At 55.4% G+C, this 21,907-nt stretch overlaps 1 protein-coding gene across 1 annotated transcript; it reads right to left on the bottom strand.

Moving 5' to 3' along the window:
* Positions 1–206: 206 nt before the first annotated feature.
* Positions 207–21,434, bottom strand: ISM2 (isthmin 2). The gene is made up of 6 exons (XM_055717250.1): positions 21,296–21,434; positions 6,711–6,971; positions 5,846–6,224; positions 4,858–4,998; positions 4,341–4,418; positions 207–3,730 (listed from the first exon to the last, which is right to left on the bottom strand). Exons 1-6 carry the CDS (start codon positions 21,431–21,433, stop codon positions 3,213–3,215), a joined length of 1,515 nt encoding a protein of 504 aa, XP_055573225.1. The 5' UTR covers position 21,434; the 3' UTR covers positions 207–3,212.
* Between the last annotated feature and the right edge of the window lie 473 nt (positions 21,435–21,907).

The following is a 21,907-nucleotide window of genomic DNA, read 5'->3' on the forward strand; positions in this document are numbered from 1 at the left end:
TGGGCTCTGCGCAGTCTCTGTTAGCTGCAATTTTTGCAGCTAGACACCATCAAATGCAAATGCTAAGGGAAGGAAGAGAAGCCACCAGGGTCTTTGCAGTACAGCTGGGGCTGCGGACCCAAGACATTCAGCACAGTGGCATCCCTCCCAACCAAAACAAATTGCAACATACGCTTCAGTCCCGACTGAACAACATCAGCAACACGTACATATATAAAGTGCTTTATTGCAGTATCAGAATAAAGAATTCTTCTCTATCAAATTTTGTCGGAATAAAAGACATATATTATATATAAAACCAAAATAAACTTCAGGAGTGGAAGCTTATGAGATTCATCACTTAAATAGCAGTGGGCTGGACAGAACCTTTGATGGGATATAGAAGCCAGTAAAATTTTGTGCTTGCTTAATGTCTACTTTTCTCATGGTGCCCCGCAAAGCCTCCTGGTGTCTAAGGTGCTTGTGTGAGGAACAAGGCTGCTTCTCATTTCTCATGCTCCAGTTCATGCCTGTATCATCCAAACCACAGAGGCAGCGAGGCAGAACAGCCTCCCAGCTTTCAGCCAGCTTTTGGGGGCAGGGGGAGCTCAATGCAAGAATTTTTTCTACTCGCCCTTGGACAAGAATTCCATTTACTACAAAAATTATAGTTTCTTTTTTGGGGGTTAGACTGGTTGACACACCCAGTATAAAGAGGAGGAGGATGCAAATCCTGAATAGCAGTCCTCACTATAAGAGCACTTGATCAGAGAGCAGCCAGTCTAACAAACAAATTGGCTGAGCTATGGAAAGTCTCCCCCAAGAAAGGCTGTTTGCAGACATCCTGCTTCCACATGTGCGTCCAATGCTGGACACTAGGCACATTTAACGGGAGGTTGTTTTAAAGAAGTTTCTGCGCTATTGGTAAATAAGCTCCTCTGAGAGTCTGCTGATGTTAATGATGACAGGATAAGGGAGACAAAATGGGAAGATGCTCTGCTAAATGGCAGAAGGTAACAAGCTCATCCTACCATGGCCTCGGCCACTCAACTGGCTTCCCACACAAACACCTCCATGCCTGTTGCTGAGCCTCCCCACACACATCCCAGGCCCCCAGAACCAAGCCACCAGATTACTGCACCCCCCTCTCAACCACCTCTTGATGACCTACCTCTTTACCAGAAACTAGTGAGCAGATGACCATTTGGGCTAGGGAACATGTAATGGTCATGAAAATTTACCAGAGCCTGGGTCTCCATCAATGCTTATTTGGTTGCGTTGTCCTTCTCACCCTTTGCATAACACTGGTCATCTCAGACTGCCCGCCTGTTGGGAAATGGATCGTGTTTGCCTATGTTTTGATAGCACCCGTAACTGAAGTCTGGGGATATGAGTGTGGAATAACAGTTAAATAAGAATAATTCACTGGTAACTTCATTAATACTTTTGTTTTGCCAGCCATGAAGTACTGAATGACCAAGGATGTAACATTCTATCAGTAACCAAGGCAAAATGATCAACATACACTCAACAGATACAAGACGCTCCCAGAAAGACTCCCCAAAGAGCTATCAGACTATGGATATTCACTGGCCCTAGAGAAAGCTCCTGCAAGGACAGACCTAGCACAGGACAGCCAACCAAGGACCTCTGCACCCAGACAGGTGGGGTTTTGTCCAACAGTGTCCTGCAGAAAAACAGAGTAGCCAAAAGCCTTGGGTGAAACCTCTAGTCTAGAAATCACTCCATTCTTCTTTACATGTGCTTCACTTGCTCATTTATTTCCTCTGATGCGTAAACTTTGCTAAATAAAGGTTAGAAGTTTCTGCCAGGCTCAGCAACTGAATGTCCAGTGATAAAGTTGCTCAGCCTGGTTTCTCTGCAGGAAACTTGGGAGCTCCCAAAATATGTTGGGAGAAACTGCCATGAACCTGACGCTGAATAAAACCCAGGCAATACCAAAGTGCCAACAGGGAGCATCGTGATCCATGACCTGCAGACACCAGTTATTGACATTCACACATGTGTGTCTTCCCCCTTCGGAGCCGCACTGGCTTGCCCGGCCAGGCAGGGAGCCTGGGGAGCGCAGGGTGCACCCACAACTTGCTTTCTCCGGGCTGCCCCTCGCTGGGGACCTGGGCAGACACAGCATGGAGCAGAGCCCCAGGCCAGCAGCAGCAGACCAGAGTGGCAATGTTGGGTGCTCCCAGCAGTGCCTGACTTGTTCCCACCCCCGTGGAGAACTCAGCTCAGTGCTTTTTGCTCCTCTCCATGGCATGAGTGGTGGCTGAGCTGCCTCCTGCCCGGCAGGGCTGTGGGTGAGAAACTCAGGACTTTCTGCTGGGTCATATCACGGGTGCTCCCGAGCACTAAAATGTGTCAGGGGCTGCCAGGGAGCTGAGGTGTGGAGGTGGGCTGGCAGTGGGACTTGCATGGGTGCTGCCACCCCACTCCCCCAGGCACTGAGGCAGCGGGGCTGAAATGCATACAGCTGGCGTGTCCCCTGTGCTGACCTCCACTCACGTCTGGCTTTGACACCCCGTGTTTCCTTTTGCAGCCAAACCCAGGGTGGCAAGGGAGCCCAGGTGGCCAGTTCCCTCCTGCCCCATGTACCCCCCGGGCCCATGAAACCCTGCTAAGCCTCTCCCTGCTCCTTCCCAACTGCGCATGGAAGAACCCAAGGAAGGGTCCCCGCTCCATGTGCACGGCTGGGACAGCCCTCCCCCTCCCTAGGAGGAACCCACCACCAGGTTCAGAAGTGGGCCAGCAGGTGTCCAGGCAAGAGCAGGCAGCTCTGCCTGCAGCAGGCCAGCTCCTCAGACGCAGCGTGAAGCCAGCAGGAGCTGAGGCCTCCTCACCCTGCAGACCCACCTCACCCTGCAGACGCTCAGCTTTCAGGTTGCATTGAAAGACCGTAGAGAACAAAAGCAGACGGGAGCAGCCCCGCGTTCCCTTCACGCCTCCCATCCCCTGTGGCTCCCCGCGTGCCAGCCCAGGCGCCCTGGGGTGCAGGACCACCCCAGGTGGCACAGCAGGGATCAGCCACAATAACCTCTGGCACCCTCAGGAATCCAAGGGGGGGCCAAGGCGTCCCACTGAGGAGACAGACAGACGGCACATCCTCGCCGCATGCTCGGTGCCAGCAAGGAGCCCAAGAGCAGGGCCAGGGCTTTGCCAGGCTGGGCTGGGGTGGGAGCCGGCAGCGGCCGCGGCTCCTCTGAGCGTGGCTGTGGCTAGTACTCCTTGGCCTCCTGCAGCTGGGAGAGATACTCCTCCTCGGTGGGGTTGTCAGCACACCGTTGCCCGTTGTTGGGGGGCCGGACGGCGTGGTAGCGGCTCCAGTCACCCTTGCAGAGGATCCAGGGCAGCATGTCCACCTTGTAGTGCAGCTCCGGGGAGAACTCGGTGCTGATGAGGTTGGGGACACCAGCCCCCTTGCCGCGGGTGATGAGGCGAGTGTGCTCGTCATAGCAGCAGTGCTGGGCAGCCAGGGTGGTGCTGTCGAGGGAGAGCATGGAGCGCAGGCAGAAGCGTGCTGTTGGCTTGTAGATGTCCAGGCGCTCCTTGGGGCCACTGGCGTCCCGCCATCGGAAGCTCTTGCCTTGCTGCTCATCGCGCAGGTTGACAGCACTGTAGACAGCTTCCAGAGGGTAGGAGCAGGGACAGCTGGGCAGGTCCGTCAGCACCTTGCTGAGGTACTTGGTGAGGAAGTCGCTCTTGCAGTTCAGCCACTTCTCGCAGCTGTCCACCTCTGGGGGGGGGGGGGGAAGGCACCAAAAGGGTGAGGGCACGTGCAGCCCGCACCCCGCTTTACCCAGCTGCCCTTTGCTGGCAGCCTCACCAGCAGAACCAGCGGAGCCTGCAACAGCCAGGCAGGAGTAGCCGGGCTCCTGGGATGAGCTAGAGCCAGGCTCCATCCCCGAGGCGGTGACAGAGGGAAGGGGTCTCACGCTGGGGCAGAGCTGGGGCTCCTGGGATGAGCTAGAGCCAGGCTCCATCCCCGAGGCGGTGACAGAGGGAAGGGGTCTCACGCTGGGGCAGAGCTGCCCCGAGCAGGGGCTCTACACGGGGCACCCATTGCTACAGGGGCTGGGCTGGCAGCATCCCCCCAGGGCAGAGGGCAAGCGGCAGGCTGGCCGCAGCCACCGCGCTGTAAAGCAGGACCATGTTGTACCAGGGCTGTGGGAGGAGCGGGGTTTCCCAGCATGGCTGCCCATGCCTGCTTGCGGCAGCGGTGTGGGTGACTTAGGTCTGGACACCAGATGCAGGAGCCCCTGGCAGAGCCCCCCGCACCAGCCAGCCACCCACCCCGTGGGGTCTGGCACCGAAGCCCCCGGTGCAAAGGAGAGGCAGAGGCTGACCTGAGTTGAACAGCTCTGTGGTGTTGTCGTTTTTGAAAGGCATCTCCTCTGTGGGCAAGACCATTTCCCCCTCTGCTCCTTGAGAGGGGAAAAAAACCCAAAGAGCTAGCTGAGCACCAGGAGGAGTGGTGGGATTTTTTTTTCTGTGAGGGCACCAGACACTGTCCATCTTCCACCCTCTCTCCCACCACTGTTTTGGTTACACAGCCCTGCGCCTGGAAGGAAGGGCTGGCAGCGAGACATGCAGGACAGACCCACCCAAGGCTGTGGGTTATGCAAATCCCAGTGCAGGGACCCGGCTCTCATATGCCTCACGAGAGGATTTCAAGCTCCCGGTGAGAGCGGTGCCAGGAGTGGCACACCCAGCTGGATGCCAGCTCTACCACCCGGTCGCTCTCCACTGGGGAGCCACGAAGCCCCATCACAACCTCTCCGTGGAGACAAACCCCTGTGGTCATTAGCCCAGATCACATTAAACACAACTAGTTCTTGAAGCTGTGTATGGCCAAGGGCTCACCAGGACAGCGCGGCAGGTCGCAGGTCCTCGACTCCGTTGCTGTGCAGGCATAGCCACAGGATCGGGTCCTCTTCTGGTTGCCACTGCCACAGGTGATGCTGCAGGGGGACCATGGGCTCCACTCCTCCTCGTCTTCATAGTCTGTGCACGGCAGGGAAGAGGCAGAGAGCGGTGTACCCCAGGAAAGCCTCAGTGGGAGGGGAGCCAGCAGCCACCCAGCACCTCCCTCAGCTCTTCCCTGTCCCTGGGATGTCTTTTGCAGGCATGCAGGGCCACCACTGCCCAGGGCACATGGAGGTGCCCAGCCATGTGATGCCAAGGGCCAACCCTGTCCTCGCTGGCAACCCCAGGGAGGCAGCCCCCGGCAAAGGCTCTCATTCAGCTTTGTTCACGGTCATATTGACCCACACAGGCACTGCTGCCCACCCCCATCCTCACCGAACCCACCCGATGCACTGGCCATGATGCTGAAGCATCTCATGTTAGCAAAGGTTGCCTGATTTTGGGCTCGTGGCTGGGAAGCTGCAGGAGGGAGCTGCTGTGGTGCCCTGGCCTGTCCACCCAACAGCACCTGCCACCTAGCCCTCTGCAGCTCCTCTCCTGGGGGCTGCCAGGTCTGTGGCTAAGGCTTCTGGCACTGCCGTCATCGCAGGGACCTGAGCTGATGGCAGCAGCACTTGCCATTCACATTTACATTGTATTTCTCATCCGAGCATGCCTTCGCTGGAGTTCATGCTCCAGTCTGATTACACACAAGGACAATTCCCACTGGGATGCTGGCACGTCTGACTGCTGGAAGCCCCCTCTGGGTGCTGGCCTTGCTCTTTGGCATACTTGCTAATTTTTTAAGTAGGAGCTGAGCATCAGTGCGCTGTGATCTTGGGTGCAGGGCTGCTCCCCCTGCAGCGAGACAGGGCTGAGGGTCAGGCAGGGCAGGGGAGGGCAGTGCTGGTCTGCAGGGCAGCTGCACGTACCCAGGAGGACTCACCATAATTATATTTTTCCTTAAAGATCCAGTTCTTCTGCCCAGGCCACCGCTGGTCCCAGTCACCTCCCACTCCACTGAGCATGGACTCCTCCTCATACTCTGCTGTGTAATCTTCCTCATTGTCCTCTTCCTCCTCCTCCCTGTCCCCTACATCCAGGTTGTCATCCTCTTCCTCCTCTTCCTCCTCCTCCTCTTCCTCCTCCTCCTCCTCTTCCTCCTCCTCTTCCTCAGCAGGGTCGGTGTATTCCCAGAAGAGGGGCCAGAAGAGGTCTTTGTGGGACAGCCATTCAGAGGACGTCAAGGACCAGTCATTGCTTGTCTCCTTCAACAAGTCCATCTCCATCTCAGCCTGAGGATCATCTACCACTTCGATGGTCACCTGGAGGCCAGATATGAGGCAGGGCAGTGAGCCGAGGCACGGTCCCTGGGACAGACCTGCCAAGCCCTGCACTGGTTCTGAGGCCAGAGATGGTTTGGGCTACAGGACCAGTGAAGAGTGCAAGAGGTCTCGCCTCATGGGGAGGGACTGAGCAGGGGCAGAACAGGAGGTGCAGGAGCTGGTGATCACCCACAGGCACCAACACCACCCTCAGAAACTGAGAGGTCACTCCTGTAGGAGTGTTTGCTCCTGCTCTACAGAGAGGGGCTGGGGAGGGGGGGCAGGGAAAAGGCTGTGAGCAAATTCCTCTAGCAAGGAGTTTGCCTCTGCCAGCTATTTGCATCTGGTAGTTACCAAGAAGACAGATGGCAGCAGCCACATGGACCCCACTCACAAGATCTTTCCTCTTAGGGAACAAAACGAGGCTGGGGAACACACGCAGAATTCGCCCGCATCCCCCCCATCCCGCCCAGACCTGCTCCCCACCTGGATGTTGGGGTTCTGGGCGCTCAGGTCCACGTTGGCCAGCCCTGGCAAGCTCTGCAGGTCCAGCACGAAGGGCAGGCTCTCCTCCCGGCCAGCGCTGCCGGGCTGGGGCATCGCCGGGCTCCTGGCAGCCTGCTGAGCCATCCCCCGGCGCCTGTGCCGCCGCAGGCCAGCCTGCCCACTCCGCCTCAGCCCCCGCGCCTTCCCCGGTGGTGGCAGCTCATCATCCCCTGCCGAGCGGGGGTCGGACGAAGCAGAGACCTGGAGGGGGAAGAGGTGGTGAGGACATCTCCCGAGGGTGGCTGTGCAGGGAGCAAAGTGCTGCCCAGCAAAAGGGTTCTGGTCTCCTGCACCAAATGGTTCCTCTGTCCCATCTTATTGTAGCGTCAAGGCAGGAACTTACATGTTAATTAAAGTTAATAGCCAGTGGCCTGTGCTGTGCCAGGGCTCAGCCCCACTGCACCTGAACAATGTACGGGTCTGCTCAGGCTGGTGCTTCCCATCCCCACGACCACCTTCTCTGCACCCCTCTGCTGTCCCCCTGCCCATCCCGCCTGGCTTTCCGCCTCTTGCTCTTCCCTTTTGGCCATCGCTTGGTCCCTAGAGACGGGTAATGGCAAGAATTCTTCAGGTCGCAGAGTTATCAGAGCTCACATTTAATAATTTTATATGTTTATATAAAAAGTTTATAACAAGGGCCTTACGACAAGGGAGAAAAACCTCACCTAAATAAATTGTTCTGTAATGTTAGGGTAGACAATGTCAAGCAACACAGGTTTGATTGAGATTTCAGACGCTGCCCAAAGGCTACCACAGGGAGGGAAAGAAACTGCTGGTAGATAGAACCCAAGCACCTTTATCCCTTTGGGAAAGGCAAGATGCCCAGCTGAACAGGACCACAAAACTGACTTGCCAGTACTGCCAATGGCTTTAACCACTGTTGCTGCTGTGGCACGCAGTGTTTTCCAGCCAGCCCTGCCCAGGTGGCACAGGGGGAGCGGGCAGGGAGCCCCACCAGCCAGCCAGGAGCAGAGGGAAGCAGCCAGCGAAGCCTGCCAAACGGCCGGGCTCACGCCGAGTTCCCACGTTCCTTGTCCCAGCGCTCGGCACGCGCTGGCATGGAAGCGGGCGAGTCAAAGGGCCAGCCCGCTCCAGTGCACCCGAGAAACCGGAGATGGGAACAACTGGCCAAGCCCCCCCTTGGCATGGGCCACCTCTGGGAAGGTCTGCGGGGCCCTGCAGCTGAAGGCTGGGAGCAGAGGTGCCCGAACCCCCCAGCATCTCTGCCAGCAGCTGCCTATTTCTGGCTGCCCAGCTGAAACCCCCTTCTGTTCCCAAGCTCTTGCCCTTCATGCCAGCCCAGCCGAGAGCCATGGGATTAACGAAGAGAGCGGCGTGCCCCCTCCCCACGGGGGGGACACGCAGAGAGGCATTTCTACCTGCAATTAGAGCCAGATGGTTTGGGGAAGGACTCTCCTCCCTTTCATCCTGATCACTGGAGCACTTCAAAGGCAGCTGGAGCCTGGCCAGGCTCTCATGAGCGCACACAGCCTGTCCCCAGCCCTGTGCCCGCACATCAAAGCCCACGACTCCCCCGTCCCAGGGGGAGGGAAAAGAGCAGCAGGGACGCTGCTGGTCCCTTGGCTGCTGCCCAGAGCGCGCTGGACTCGGGGAAGGGCCGGTGACAGACTTCACCAGATGGGTCCGGAGGAGACAGGGCTGCGGGGAGGCGTTTGGGGCTCACCCCTCTCTCTGGCTGGGAGGGCTCCTGGGGCACCGCTGGCAGCAAGCGTGGCCACAGATGGACCCACTGCCCCCACTTTTCCCACCCAGCTCCCTTTGCCCCTGTCCAAAACCCGCAACTGTTTTGGGAAGGACCCACGGTAAGGATGCCTGGCTCTGCCCCAGCCTGTCTCACCCCCTCGCCAGGTCTCTTGTGCCCAGGGACTCCCTGGCAGGGAGCAAGGAGGAGCCCAGGCGGAGCAGAAACAAGGGGCGGGGGGGTGCAAAGAGCCAAACCTGGCCGTGTCCCACTGCTGGCACACTGCACACCAGCCGGTGCTGGGTTTGCTGCCAGCTGCGTGTGCCCAGCGCAACCCCTGCACCAGGGGCAGCCAACAGCCCTGCCGGGCTGGTGCTCCTGCCTAGTTGGCAGTGAGCTTATTGGGGCTGGGTAAGCTCGTTTCGCAGACAACCCAAATTTAATACACATGAAAGTGAGGTCTCCTCTAGCAACAAGACCCAAGCTCACCCAAGGACATCAGAGCAAGCCAGCCAGGAACAGACTCCAAGTCTCCAAACTTACACTCAGTGCCTAATTCAGATTTTACGCCCAAACAAGCTCAAGAAATTCAGAGTACTGTTCCCACAGGGGATACGTAAGACTGCCCCAGGGGAGCTGGCTCCGAGAGTGTTGCAAGGCGAACAGAGCTCCCTCAGCTCCCAAATCCTCCAGAGGCACAAAGACCCCAGGGGTGTCTGCCCTGGGTGGCCCAGAGTCCTTCAGCGATGGTCACGGCACTGCAGCCCCCAACCCTTCCCTTCTGCAACTGTCTACATTGCTCTGAAGCTGCATCAGGTTAAAATTTATCCCTGCATCAGAAGACATCCCACCTGAGCAAGGTCCTGCCCAGTGCCCTGCCCCAGTCGACCAAGCCATGGATTTTAGTGAGGTCCTATGAGGCCCAGTGCTCCCTCTGAGTCACAGCATCCATGGCACCACGATCCTGAGAGGCAGATGTGTCTTCTCCATGTCACCAAGGGGCTCCTGCCAGCCACGCAGGCAGCAGCCCTCCAGGGTCACCCTTGCTGCATGACACCCACCCTCTCCTCCACCTTGCCTATGGAACAGCTGGATAAAGCTGTCAAGCCTGGAGCTAAGCCAGCTCCCCACTCCTGCCACCGGGGAAGGACACTTGCCACCACAGCACAGAAGCAGAGGGTGCAGTGCTGGGAAGCCATCAATCTCTCGCAGCTGAGCCCCAGCCTTCTGGGACCAGCCAGCACCAAAAGGAAAAGACAAAACGGGAGCTGCCGCAGTTCCTTCTGCAGACACTTGGGATATCCTGCGTGGCTGGGAATAAAGGTTTCCAGGGCATGAACCTGAGAGAAACTCTGGGGCAGCACTTGGGAAAGAGTATGCACTTTCCATTTGTGAAGACCATCTTTAGGCTGAAGGCTGTAAGCAGGATCACACACACCTCCCCACCAGCCCAGGAGCCCTTCCCACATAGTTCAGGCTCTCCCGTGTGTGGGGCTGACCACCTAAACCCTTGGGGCACAAGCTCAGCACATATATTAGGAAGGGGAAGGAACTCATCAGCAATTCTCCCCAGTGTCATGCCTAATTTATACGTAACATGGGTGACAGGGTGTATGGAAAAGGTGTAGGGAAAGGCATGACATCATTTCTCTAAAGACTAGAGGCTGGTATTTTCTCATTTCTGGTCCATACACCTCTATTAAAATGGCTTGGAAATCTGAAGAAGGAGAATAGAGCAGCCACGAAACCATTTCAAGGGATGGAAAGACTTGTCCAGTGAAATACAATTCGTTTGTCTTGTTAAGAAGAGAAAGCAATGACTTGATCTCCCAGTTCTTTAAGGCAATAATCCATCAGGCACCAGAGACGCTCTAATCCAGAACAGAAACACATAATAGGAACCAACATGTCCGAGTCAAAGCCAGACAAATTCAAACGAGGAGCAAGAACATGCTTTTAACGCCATAGGTGATTAACCACAGGAACAAGCTAACAAGGAAAGTGGCAACATCTCTTGTGGAGACAGTCAAACCCACGTCACTGGGCTCAACACACATGCACCACGTCTGTGCTAGGGAATATACTCAAGGATCTAATGATTTCTTCTGGTCTTAAAATCTGTGATTTTGTTATAAACTTCTCCAAGACTCTGAACTAAACCTGGGTTAAGAAAGCATATGACCGACGTCCATGTGCTACAGCTCTTATGCAAAAGTGATTAGAGATGTGACATCTCAGGTCCTACAGGAGCTTAAAACGTGAAAACTTCGAGCAGTCCCCGTGCTGCCCTTTGGCAAGCAGGGACAGCACTAAGCTGCCACCACAACCACAGGTACTCATCCCTCCAGCTCGTTCCTCAGCATCTCCGCAGGCACCGCAAGCTGCCAATGAACCCACCGGCAGCGCTTTTTGTAACTACACACCTTGCTGAGCAGAGCTGCTCTTCATCACGGGGTTAAACCCAAGCCAAGTATGCTGGAGATAAGTCCCGGGGAGCAAAGCACTGCTGGAACCTGTGCATCAGTGGTGTGGAGCCAGTGAGTGAGTCCCTCGCACAGGGACCCTAGGATGAGCTCTGGGGATGCAGCGGCCACCCACACCCATCCCCAGCCAAGCAGCGAGTGCATGAACACGTTCCGTCTCCACTAGAAAAACCCGGGCACATGGGAGTCAGAGCAGAGGCAATGTTCCGGCAGTGCTTTGGGCTTGTTAACACCGCAGTGAAGAAAATTACATATTTGCTAAAGCCCGGCCTTGCACTGGGCTATAATTATAAGGAATGGGGGTTTTGTTGCTTAATCATTACTGCTTGTGCCAGGTTTCCTTTGAACAGTTTTACCTCGCTGTACTGGAACAAGAAGCCACCAGGAGAACTCTTGATTGTTCCCTGAATAGAGCCGAGTCTACACAAGCATCTTCTTACTCCTTCCCCCAAGCTCTCTCCGACATTATTTTAAAATCTGTCCTGCAGTTTGTTCCAAACTTGCCCACTTATGAATTAGCCAAGTGCAAAATAGAAATCAGAACATATTTTTTTCTTTTCCTTTTTTTTTTTTACCATAAAACTTTTCCTTCCATATTCACCCGAATGAACTGCAAAGGTCTGGAGAAAGTTTTAAAGAAAAAAAAAAAAATCTTTGGACTGAAACTGGGCAGGAACAATTCCAGAGCAGTGTTTCATTACAAAGGTTCTGTGGAAGCAGAGGGATGCTGCTTGCTTGCTCCAGAGGTAAGCCCAGCCCGTCTGGGGGCAGCTCTGGGGCTGTAGTTTGCAGAAAGGCTCAGGACAGTTTTTGCTGGTGGGAGTGGGAGAAAGGGGAGGTTTTCCCAGTGTTTTTTTCCAAATTACTTTTTCCAAGTAATACTGTTGTCTCTCTAAAATAAAGCAAGGTTGAACAGCCGGCTAATCAACAGGAACAAATGCAGATGCCATGCTGCCTGCCATAGTGCTGGACATGCTCTCTCCTCGATGACCCCATCACAGACGCTGTGCAAAGAAAAGGCTTTTTTAGCCCAGCCAGCTGAGACCACCTTAGCCTCCCCACAGCCCTAGTTTGATCCTCCTGGCTCACAACCCACCCACCAGCACATAACCCATCTACTGGCACAGTCTTTCAGACAGATGGAAAATCCGCTGGATGCACATCAGACAAGTGACTCGTGCTACCCATCCGCTCATCACCTGCTTGACGGATTTCCACGAACTGTGCCAAAGCACAGCGTGCTTCCAGAGGTGTCAACAGCTGGGTGGGTACCTATGGGGCAGGCAAAGATGCCACCTAGTCCCTGTTACTGTCTGTAAGACTTCCCAAGCCACAATCCCAATGATCAGACAGAACACCTTTAGACCTATAGGCAGGTAGTTCAGCAGCTGCCATCACTCAAGAGTTTTGACAGGCGAGCTCTGGAAGTTCTGCCAGAGGTAATTTAAGGCAGTGGACACTTCCAGCTGCCTCCTTCTTCTTCTGCCCTGGGTTATATGCCTGCCTGCAAAGGGGCTGTGGCACAAGTAAAGAGCAGGACCCCAGCCTTCCAACTGCTCTACTCACTGGTCCACCTCAAGATCAGCTTGCACTCGAATGCTGTTTTTGGTATTTTTAAAATAAAGGCATACACACCTCCCTTTAGGTTTTGGGAGAGCTCTGCAAGTGCTTGTGGATCAGACAAGGCACTCGGTTATCACGCTTGTGTGGGCAGATCTTGTTTATGACAGACCAGCAGGAGCCAGCACCAAACTGTGGGCTGTACAGATAATTATTATGCCCTCACGATTATAATTTTCTGTGCGGTTATCAAAATACTTTAGATCATATGGAATCACTCTTTTCTAACTACCTTCATCCCAACTGTCTTGAGTAGGGGCCTGCGGGAGGCAGCATCGAAGGCTTCATGTCACATTTATTTTCAAGTCTCACATTTATTTTCATGTCTCACAGTCGCGACAACTGTAATCTCAAATCTCTTTCCAAGGTCAGCGAAGCGACTCAGCTGCCCCTGAGGCAGAGCCAGCCCAGGAGCAGAAGACACCACAGCACGGAGAAGCAGCAGCACGCAGCGCTGCCAGGAGCAGGGACACAGCAGAGCCGACTTGGTGCAAGACCGACAGGGGGGCAGTGGGCCAGGCTGCTGTCGGCGCTGTCACCGCGCATCCCCGCCGGCACAGCCCGGGGCTCCCACTGCGGCCAGCTCTTCTGCGGGCATGCCGGTGAGTAACTTGCCCGTGGCATCCTCGGCCAGCTCCCCAGGTCACTCATGACACAAGGACAAGTAGGAGCCTGGTGGCTTTTCACCTCTCACCATGCCTGGCTCTGTCCTCCTCAGTGTCACCTGCAGGTGTTTCTTTACCATAAATACCTTCTCCCTCTTTAATACTGAGACAAATACCGTAAACCCCACATTTTGCAGACGAGGCAAATGACCTCCCCAAGGTCTCTCTGCTAGGCTGTGGCAAGGCCAGGAATAGATGCAGGTCTCCCATGTCATACTTGGAGAAGGCTTTCAGAAAGGTCCACCACAGCTCAGTTTCTCCTCCCCACCGGCCCCCCAGGAGGGACTGCCCTGCCTCCCACATGGATGAACCACACTGGCCTTGCAGTGGAGAAACTGGGGCACCTGGTTAGCACCACTGGCACGTCCCAGCCCAGCAGCCGGGGCTGCCCTCACACCAGAGACTCTGCCCAAATGCACAGGTCCAAGGGCCAACCTTTGACAGGTGGTGCCTGCTGCGAGGAGCCCAGCAGCGGCAAGGCAGCCTTCCCTGGGGAGGGGGTACCTGGAGACCTCCGCGGCAGCTGGGCCAGCTGGAAGCTGCTCAGATAGAGCGCAGCAGCAGAGTTATAGATAGAGCAGGGCCCCCACTGGGACTGCATGGAGACGTCCCTGGTGAGGTGAACAGACACACGTCCATACCCTCTGGTCCTCTCCAGCAAATGCTCCTGCTAGGGCACATGTTTTCCGTTAACATACTTGAGCTGTAATACGCGTAAGCTCTTAATGCATTGGACTGAGTTGCCATTAACTTACTCCAACTCTAAACCCCCTGTGCTTCAGTAACCATTAACTTGTTCCAGCTAATGATGCACATTTGCTAGCCTGCACACCGTAACCCTCTGACTGCTCCAGCTGCTGCTTCCTTCCCCGCCGCAGCCCAGGCAAAACCACAACAGGAATAAATCCCCAAATACACCAAAGCAAGCGCAGAAACCAGAGGGACCAGAGTAACGCTGGCCTCCCCCTGCCCCCCCCCCCCCAGCCTGCTAGAAGTTGCAGTTGGGGGGGGCACTTGGGGCAAGCAGGAGCACAGGGGGCACCCGCTGCCCTTGTCCCACGCAGGGTGCACAGGCTGCCCCCCCCCCACCCCCCCCACCCCCCCAGGCAGCAGGGCAAGGAAGGCAACCGACTAAACAGATGCAAATCCATCAGGGATCCCTTCAAAAGACAAAATGGGCATCTGAGCTGGACTCAGAGCATGTCCATGCCTTGCACGGAAAGGGATCCAGGCAGGGATGCTGCATCTCAGCTTCCCAAAGAGGCAAAGCCAGGGTGACTTTGCCAGCAGCCCAGGTGCTTGACTGTAGCTCCCCAGCCTGGGGGTGAGCTTGGCTCCCCTCCCCAGCCCAGTGGCAGGATTTAATGACTCCCACACATCAGCATGGGGTGGAGAAAGGGTCTCAGGGTAGGGAAACTTTCCTCTCTAGCTCCAGTTTATATTGTTCATAAGCTTTTCCAGGACAGTCCCTGCTACTTCAAAGTGCCTCACCAAAAAATAATTACTTTTTCTTTCCCCACCAGATGGGAGCCTGAGGCTTGCGGGGCTGCAGAGACAATTCCAAAGTCAGAGGAAAGCTAGGGCACATCCAAATGGGGAGCCCCATTTGCCCAGCATCTTAGCTCCCAGCTGACCTCTTGTCTTCCCTTTGGCCATTCACTTCCCAGCGGGATCTCACCCGTAACCCCAGGACCGGTCCCCAGGGTAGGCACAGACACGCAATAGCTGAGCTGTAATCCCAGGTACAGGGGAAGCCCAGGTGCACCCAGAGACACCCACAGCACTTCTGGGCAGCCCCACATCTCCTCCACGGAGGCATGAGGGGGACCACCCCGCAGATACGCCCCAGGAGAGAACTAGATGCTCTCCTAAGGAGGATCTTTGATTTTAAGGAGCAACCAGCTTAACCATGTAACACAACCATAGTGTCCCCAGAGGGGAAGGCAGGGGGGGAAGAGCAGACATGAAGACATCCGTACACCATCTTCTCTTGCTGGAGGTGCTGCATGGCATGGCACAGCTGGCCTCCCCTGGGATTTTGGCTGCGGTGGGAGCAGCTGCAGGCGAAGGGGAGGGCAGGGAGGGCAGCAGGAGCGGTAGGGAAGAGAGGACATCCCAGGGAGGTGAAAAGATGCCGGCCCTCCACTGGGGTGGCACCTCCTGCAGCACCCTCTGGCCATCCCACGAAAAATATCCCCTCACCCAGCAACTGCTTCGGGGCTCGGCTGCCAGAGAAGAACCAGGGCTGGCTTGCTCACGCCCAGGCTCAGGCTGCCGGGGCTGGGATGCAGGAGAGCTGACCTGAAGGGCACCATACCTGTGCCACGCCAGCCTCCCGCTGCACCCTACGTGACAGAGGTTCCCCTGGCTCGGGACATGCTCCCAGCCCTGCCTCGCACCCCAAGTTCCGTGGGATACATAAAGTGCTGGCAGACTGGGCCAACCAACAGCTTCTAATCAAAGATAAACCCACGACTCACCACCCCTTCACCACATGCATGGACACCCCCCAGGCACCTCTAACCACGTACCCATCTCGCACCCATCCAGCAGTGCTGGGGACCAGAAGGCGGCAGGAATTTACTGGAGACTAAACCAACCTGCAGCCAAGGAGGCATCAGTGCCCTTCATGCCAAGAGCCACAGGGGAATCAGAGGCAGGTAGGTCACCGTCTTTTTGGTGTCTTCATCTCATAAGTACTGAGACGAAGTGTATCTCATAACAGCTTCTCAGACAAGCCCCAAGAGTCCCTACACACAGGGAACATGCAGAAACTGAACTGCTTGGAAGCAATACCATGCGGGCTGACTTTCACAGCTGACCAGGTAAAAGCATCTGACAAGCCCAATGAAGGTTCCCTGAAAAATGGTCCACAAAAAAAAAAAAAAGAAAAAAAAAGTCTTGCACTTTTGCAAGCTTCTGTCTGAAACAGAAACAATTTTCACAGCAGTACATGGCTGCAATCTCTTCCCTGCTTCTTGGCTATAAGCTCTGGTATTTTATAGGAAAATCAAACCTCTGGCTGGCAACATTTGCTTTGGAGGAGCCGGACAGCACGTATCACCTTGCTGTCATGACTGTAGCTCAGAATGTCCTCAGGCTTCCCTATGGGAAGTGTCCAGACATCTTGTTTGGGGGATTATTCCGAGTGGAAGAATGTATTTTGGAACTCTGGAAAACAGACGATCCCTGGTTTGCACTCCCTACCCCCAAGACACTGACAAGAGGAAAGCAGGAATTAGTCCCCAGCACACTCCCACCATCACCTCGCTGGGCTTGGAGGCACCACAGCTGGAGGCAGGATGAGTCCCTCAGCCTGCCTGTCTGTAAGGAGAAGGTCTGCAAGAGCAGGACACTTTTGGGAACCCAGAGAGAGGGCTGGGCAATGCCCTGTGGAGCGATTTATGCCTAATCTCTTCCCCTTACATGTGCCTTTTACAGGAACCCCTTTGATTGTAACAATGGGAAGGCAGCAGACCTATTCGTGCAGTGAAAAGGGAAGAAGCCCCCTTGTCGGGCAGCTTCCCTACACCCGGCTCCCCTTTGTTTCTGCTCCTGCCTCAGCCCCAGGGCGGGAGGGTTTTCAACTGTGTTGACTAAGATAATTTGGCACTTCTCAAAAGGAAATTTGCTACAAAGGGTGAAGTACCTCCCTGCACACAAAGAGCCCCTTTCAGAGCGGAAGGATGCTTCAGTGCACGTTTTGTACCCACAAATCCGACCTCCGCCAAGGACAAAGCCAGGGACAAGAACGCTTAATTGCTGATGAAATGAAAAGGTAAAAAGCACATCCGCAGGCAAAATGACTCTGCTACTGACACAGCCTGCAGTGGCCGCAGGGATCTGGCTGTGCCCTGGCTGGGGTGCCCCCACTCAGGGCAGGTGTGGGTGACAACACAGGCTGGAGGTCCGCGGTGGGGCGAAATGGCACTGGGGAAAGCGAGACCCTCTTCTCAGCCTGACAGCCCTGGGGAGGCCAGGAGGGACCAAGAGCTCGGGGGAGGCACACGGGAGGCTCCCACAGACCTCCTGGCAGCCCACCACCCCAGCGGGTCCACAGGCAGCGTTTCCAGGCTATATTATGGCTCCCAAATGTCAGGGCTACCCTGGCTCTACAGCCTCCTGACAAACTTCACTCAAGCCCAGCTGGCATTTCCCTTTAACACTTTTTACCTAGTACTGCCACATCACATTGCTGTGGAGCTCCTTTACTCTCTGCTTCTGGCTATCTGGCCAAGCGCGCATCTCTGCTACACATTTATTTCTTAAGCACTCCTCTGCACTCAGACTCCCTATGCACAGGGCAGATCAATTTAAATCAAGATCATGATTTTTAATCAGCAAGCAAAACATCTTGGTGTAGACCTCCAGTTTTAAACGCAGTTTCCCATCCCTACCTCTGCATGATGGAACCAGTAAATAACACGAACTGTTGTTACTCGTTTCCTTATTTCTCAGGGGCCAGGAGCCACTCACACCAGGTGCTGACAAACCCACTGATTTGCTGCCAGCTACAGCCCTTATGCTGCGCTTGGTATTTCTTTTGTTTCCCTCTGTTGTGTCTTATAGCAGACACCAGATTGCTCGCAGCCTCAGACCAGGGGAACTCCCAACAGCAAGCTCCAGCCTGAACCTCGGGGAGCCCACTTGCCAGTGCTCTTGGCCCCCTCTCTTAGAGTGGCTCCCTCCTGCAAAGGAGGGTCCACCAAGCCCACCAGAGCTGGGCTGGGCAGGTTGGACCCTCCATAACCCACTGCTGGCTTGCTCAGCCACACCCCTCGCCACCAGGATGCTCGCTGCCAGCACCCCCATCACCCTTACCGCTGGCACTGTTGCTTCTACGCGCAGTTATTGAAGCAGTTGTGTTGGTTCACACAGACCTAATCACCTCTAGCATCCACCTTTCTAGTGTGTTAGAGCCCTAGCTATTTTCTATTTACTAGAAGAGCACTGGAACCGATCGGTGTCAGTTGGAAAGAACCCAAACATCTTATTAACAATGCTCAAAGCCAATATTTTGAAATCCAGTGAGTTTATCAAAACATATTTTGCATTTGACTCCTCTGACTTCATAAATAAACAAACCATTAAGCAACGTGATAAGCTGTCTCTTGTCTCCACAAGAGACATAAGATTTTCCAAGTGTTCAGTTACACAAATCTGAAGAGCTGCTGGCATGGGTCAGCACTCGGACCTGTCACATTTTTTGCCCATGTCAGAGCGTGTGATGCATGCAAAAGTGCTTCTAAAAACCCTGCTGTACACCTGCCTGCTGCTTCAGAGCCCACCTGCCTTCCCAAACATCACCAAAAAGCCTCCAGATAAGCAGGTATCCTCTCTCATTAGATTTAAGTCACAGTTTGGACAGTATTCTGCCTTTTCAACTTCCAGTCAAATAGAATGAAGAAACAGAAAATATCCTGCTGCATCTGTTGCTTGTGCTGGGCTCAATGTAACTCAGGCAAAGCTTTTCCGTGCAGTATCACAGCTGAGAAAATGTAAATGCAAGCGCTTGCTCCTTTGGGAACAGCTGGAAGTAATGGATCCTGACTGAGGTACAGGATTTTGGGATATACTGATAAAGCTATTGCCCAAAGATAAAGCACGTGTTCCCTCCATCCTTCCTGCAATTAGAAGATTTTCTAATTAAAAAATTTACTGAAAACCTTAGTGGTTTTAATTTTCCTAAGTTATTTTAGTATAGAAGTGCAACTCTGAGGCTCAGCACAGATTATAAAATCTCCCATTCAATTCCAAACCTAGGAAAAATCTTTTCTTTAAATAAAGATGTTAAATTAGTCTAAGTTATATATTTGTTTAATGGTTTTGATTGTCTATCTGCTCTGCTCTGTCATTTCTATTTTTCTCTTCCCGGCCCCCTTCATTCTACCCACATCTGTAGGGCATTACCCATAGTGTAACCAATACTCCAGCTGTGGCTGCCCTGCTGCCATAGAGACAGGACGTATCAGCACTGCAACAGGAACCATCTGTGCATATGACCCAAAATCACTCTGGCTTTTTTTTTTTTTTTTTTAACCACCACACTGCTGCGCTTGTGCTCTCCGCTTTAGTTCTAACAGCCGGGCACGACTACCCCAAAATCTCTCTGGCATGCACCAGAAACAGAGGATTTTCTCCCAGAAATGCAGCCAGAAGACACAAGGCAACACCTACTGCTTTCTCCCTACCATGTGAACTGTGCAGCCAGCACCCCGAGGGACACAGGGCATGCACGGGAGCACCAACAGACCCCCAGAGGAATCCATTCTTCATCTTCCTCCTCGCTCCTAACCTCCACCCGCCAACCTTTGCCTGTAAACATCTTGTATGTTTGTATTCCTGTGAGAAGCAAAGATCCCGGGGACAGAGGGTGCGCTGTGTAAGTGCCGTATGTGATCTTTGGCCGGCTGCACAACGCTCCCCATTCACAACCATTCACAAACTGGGACCGACAGCGGGCTGCCCCGCTTCCTGATGTATTTTAGACATCGGATAAAAAGGAGCCACTGAGATAGCATCCCGCGGTGGGGACCTGCTCAGCTTCCTAACGTGCAGTTTGTCCCTATCCTATGCCCCCTGCCACAGGGCTGCAAGACTTTCCCGGATTTCAAGCGTTTCAAGGGATTTCAATCCTACTCCCTCTGCAGCCGGGTCCCAAGCACACTGCCTGGCATCCGTCTGCCAAGTGAACCGGCATCTATGTCCAATACCAACACGGTACTACCAGTGCTACAGCACAGAGCATCCCCAGCAGTCCTGCTAGAATCTGCTCGGTCCACCCTCCAGACAAAACCATTACCAGGCTCGACTGGTGGTACTTGGCTGGACACGGCCCGTGCTCCCTCTTGCCCACTGGCCAGGCTTTCCGTGTGGCAGATTCCTTCTTCGCACTTATTCACTGGATTTCCTGCTGGAGCAGAGTTCTGTGCATCCGACAGGAGCTGGTGGCATGACTCCTCCACAGATCAGCCGCGTGTTTTGGCAAGAACCAGCAGTAAGGCACATTCCCATTGCTCGGCACCTCCTCTGCCAGTCCGGCTGACTCTGCAGATCCAACGTGCTGCTTCCCGGGCTGCTGTGGATCGCCAGCATGGGCTGAGCTGCTCATACCCCGTCCTACTCAACCTCCTCCTCCCACTGTTTCTCCCACGTCTTTCACCCACCTTTAGCAGCAGCATTCTTCAAAGGTATTTTTTCAAATACAGCTCTGCTGCCTGAACCTCTTCTTCTCCAGAGAACAGTTTCAGGACGTTAACAGCTTGCTGCATCCGTTCAGTTGTCCGTCTTTCTAATTCAAACCCTTCTCCCTGCCTTCCTGGCAGTTTGTTTCTTCCCCATTCCCTGCCTGGCATCCCCATCAGGTCTCACCAGTTGGTTTCCAGTCTGACCAGTCCCTCACCTCCTGCTGAAGTTTCTGCTTCCAGGATCCTGAAGCCGGGACTGGCCAGACTCGGGCTCTGGAGGGACCCAGGCTGGGGGTCCCCAGGCCGCCGGGATGAGGGGGGACCATGACCACTCTGGAATCTGCCCCAGGGTCATCCCAGCGGGAAGGAGAGCCGGTGGCTGAAATCCCTCAGTCCCTCACATCTTATTTTTGTAGTAGCGGAGTTCTGGAGTTCCTGGCAAGCCACCAACCTTGCTCATTTTACTGGCAGCGGCCAGGCCCCCCCGCTTCTCCTACGAGGAGTGTTGCCCCCGGGGAGGTCGGCACCTTTCCGGGCACTGGGGCTAAAGCACCTAAACCAGCCCTTTTCCCGCAGCCGCTGCGCGATGCAGAGACCTGGGGCCACCCCAAAACCCCGGGGGCGGGGAAGGGGCTCTGCCCCGCCGCAAGCGAAGGAGCGGCCCGGGAGAGGGGGCGCAGCCCCGCTCCCCCCGCCGTGCGCTCCCCGTCCGGGGCGCTGCTCCCGCCCGGGGTGTCCCCCCGGCCCCGGGCACCCCCCGAGCGGCCGGGCTGCCCCGCTCAGCCCCCCCCCCCCCAGCACGGGGGAGGGTGCGGAGGGCCGGCCCCAGCACCCGCCCGGCTCCGTCCTGCCCCGACGGCTGCCTTACCTCCGCCAGCTTGGCGCTCCGCTCCCTCGGGCTGCCGCCGCGCTGCCTGCCGAGGGGCAGCCCCCGCACCGCCGCCAGCACGGCGGCCAGGAGGAGGAAGCCCAGGAGGAGCAGGACCTTCCCCCTCATCACAGGCATCGCTCCCCCCTCCCGCCCCGCCTCGCACGCCCGGGGCAGGCGGCCGCGCCGTGCCACACTGCCCCGTCCTTCCTCGGAAAGCAAAAGGAGCACGGCGAAAAAAAAATATTTTTTTTAAAGAAAAAGAAGGATAATATAGAAAATATCGCAGCCGGGAAGCGCGGTGCCCCGCGAGTGCGGCGGGGGGCCGGGCAGGGGCCGGCGGCCCGGGACCCTCTGATCGCTGTTGCGGTTTGCCGAGCACGTTCCGGTGCCGCCGCTCCCCCGGGCTCGCCCGCCGGTGCCACTGATGCTGAAGGGTGACTCTGAAAAGCTTCACAAGTGTGTGCGGGGGGTGGGGGGTGGGGGGGGGGGAGAGAGGGCTTCGCCTCCCCACCCCCCTTCCTAATCCTTTCGGCAATCTGATTTCTTTCCCTCCTCCTCCCCCGCCGAGGCACTCCCCGGTGCTGCCCGCGGCTCCCCAGGCAGCGCCGG

Source organism: Falco cherrug, chromosome 7 (genome assembly GCF_023634085.1).
Source record: "Falco cherrug isolate bFalChe1 chromosome 7, bFalChe1.pri, whole genome shotgun sequence".
NCBI lineage: Eukaryota > Metazoa > Chordata > Aves > Falconiformes > Falconidae > Falco > Falco cherrug.

What these genes read in the sequence shown, in the direction of transcription:
- ISM2 (XM_055717250.1), bottom strand. Translation starts at nt 21,433, where the DNA reads ATGCCTGTGATGAGGGGGAAGGTCCTGCTCCTCCTGGGCTTCCTCCTC. An exon ending in CCCAGAACCCCAACATCCAG is followed by an intron (nt 6,225 to 6,710) that starts GTGGGGAGCAGG and finishes TCTGGCCTCCAG; the next exon opens with GTGACCATCGAAGTGGTAGA. An exon ending in CGACCTGCCGCGCTGTCCTG is followed by an intron (nt 4,419 to 4,857) that starts GTGAGCCCTTGG and finishes TCCCCTCTCAAG; the next exon opens with GAGCAGAGGGGGAAATGGTC.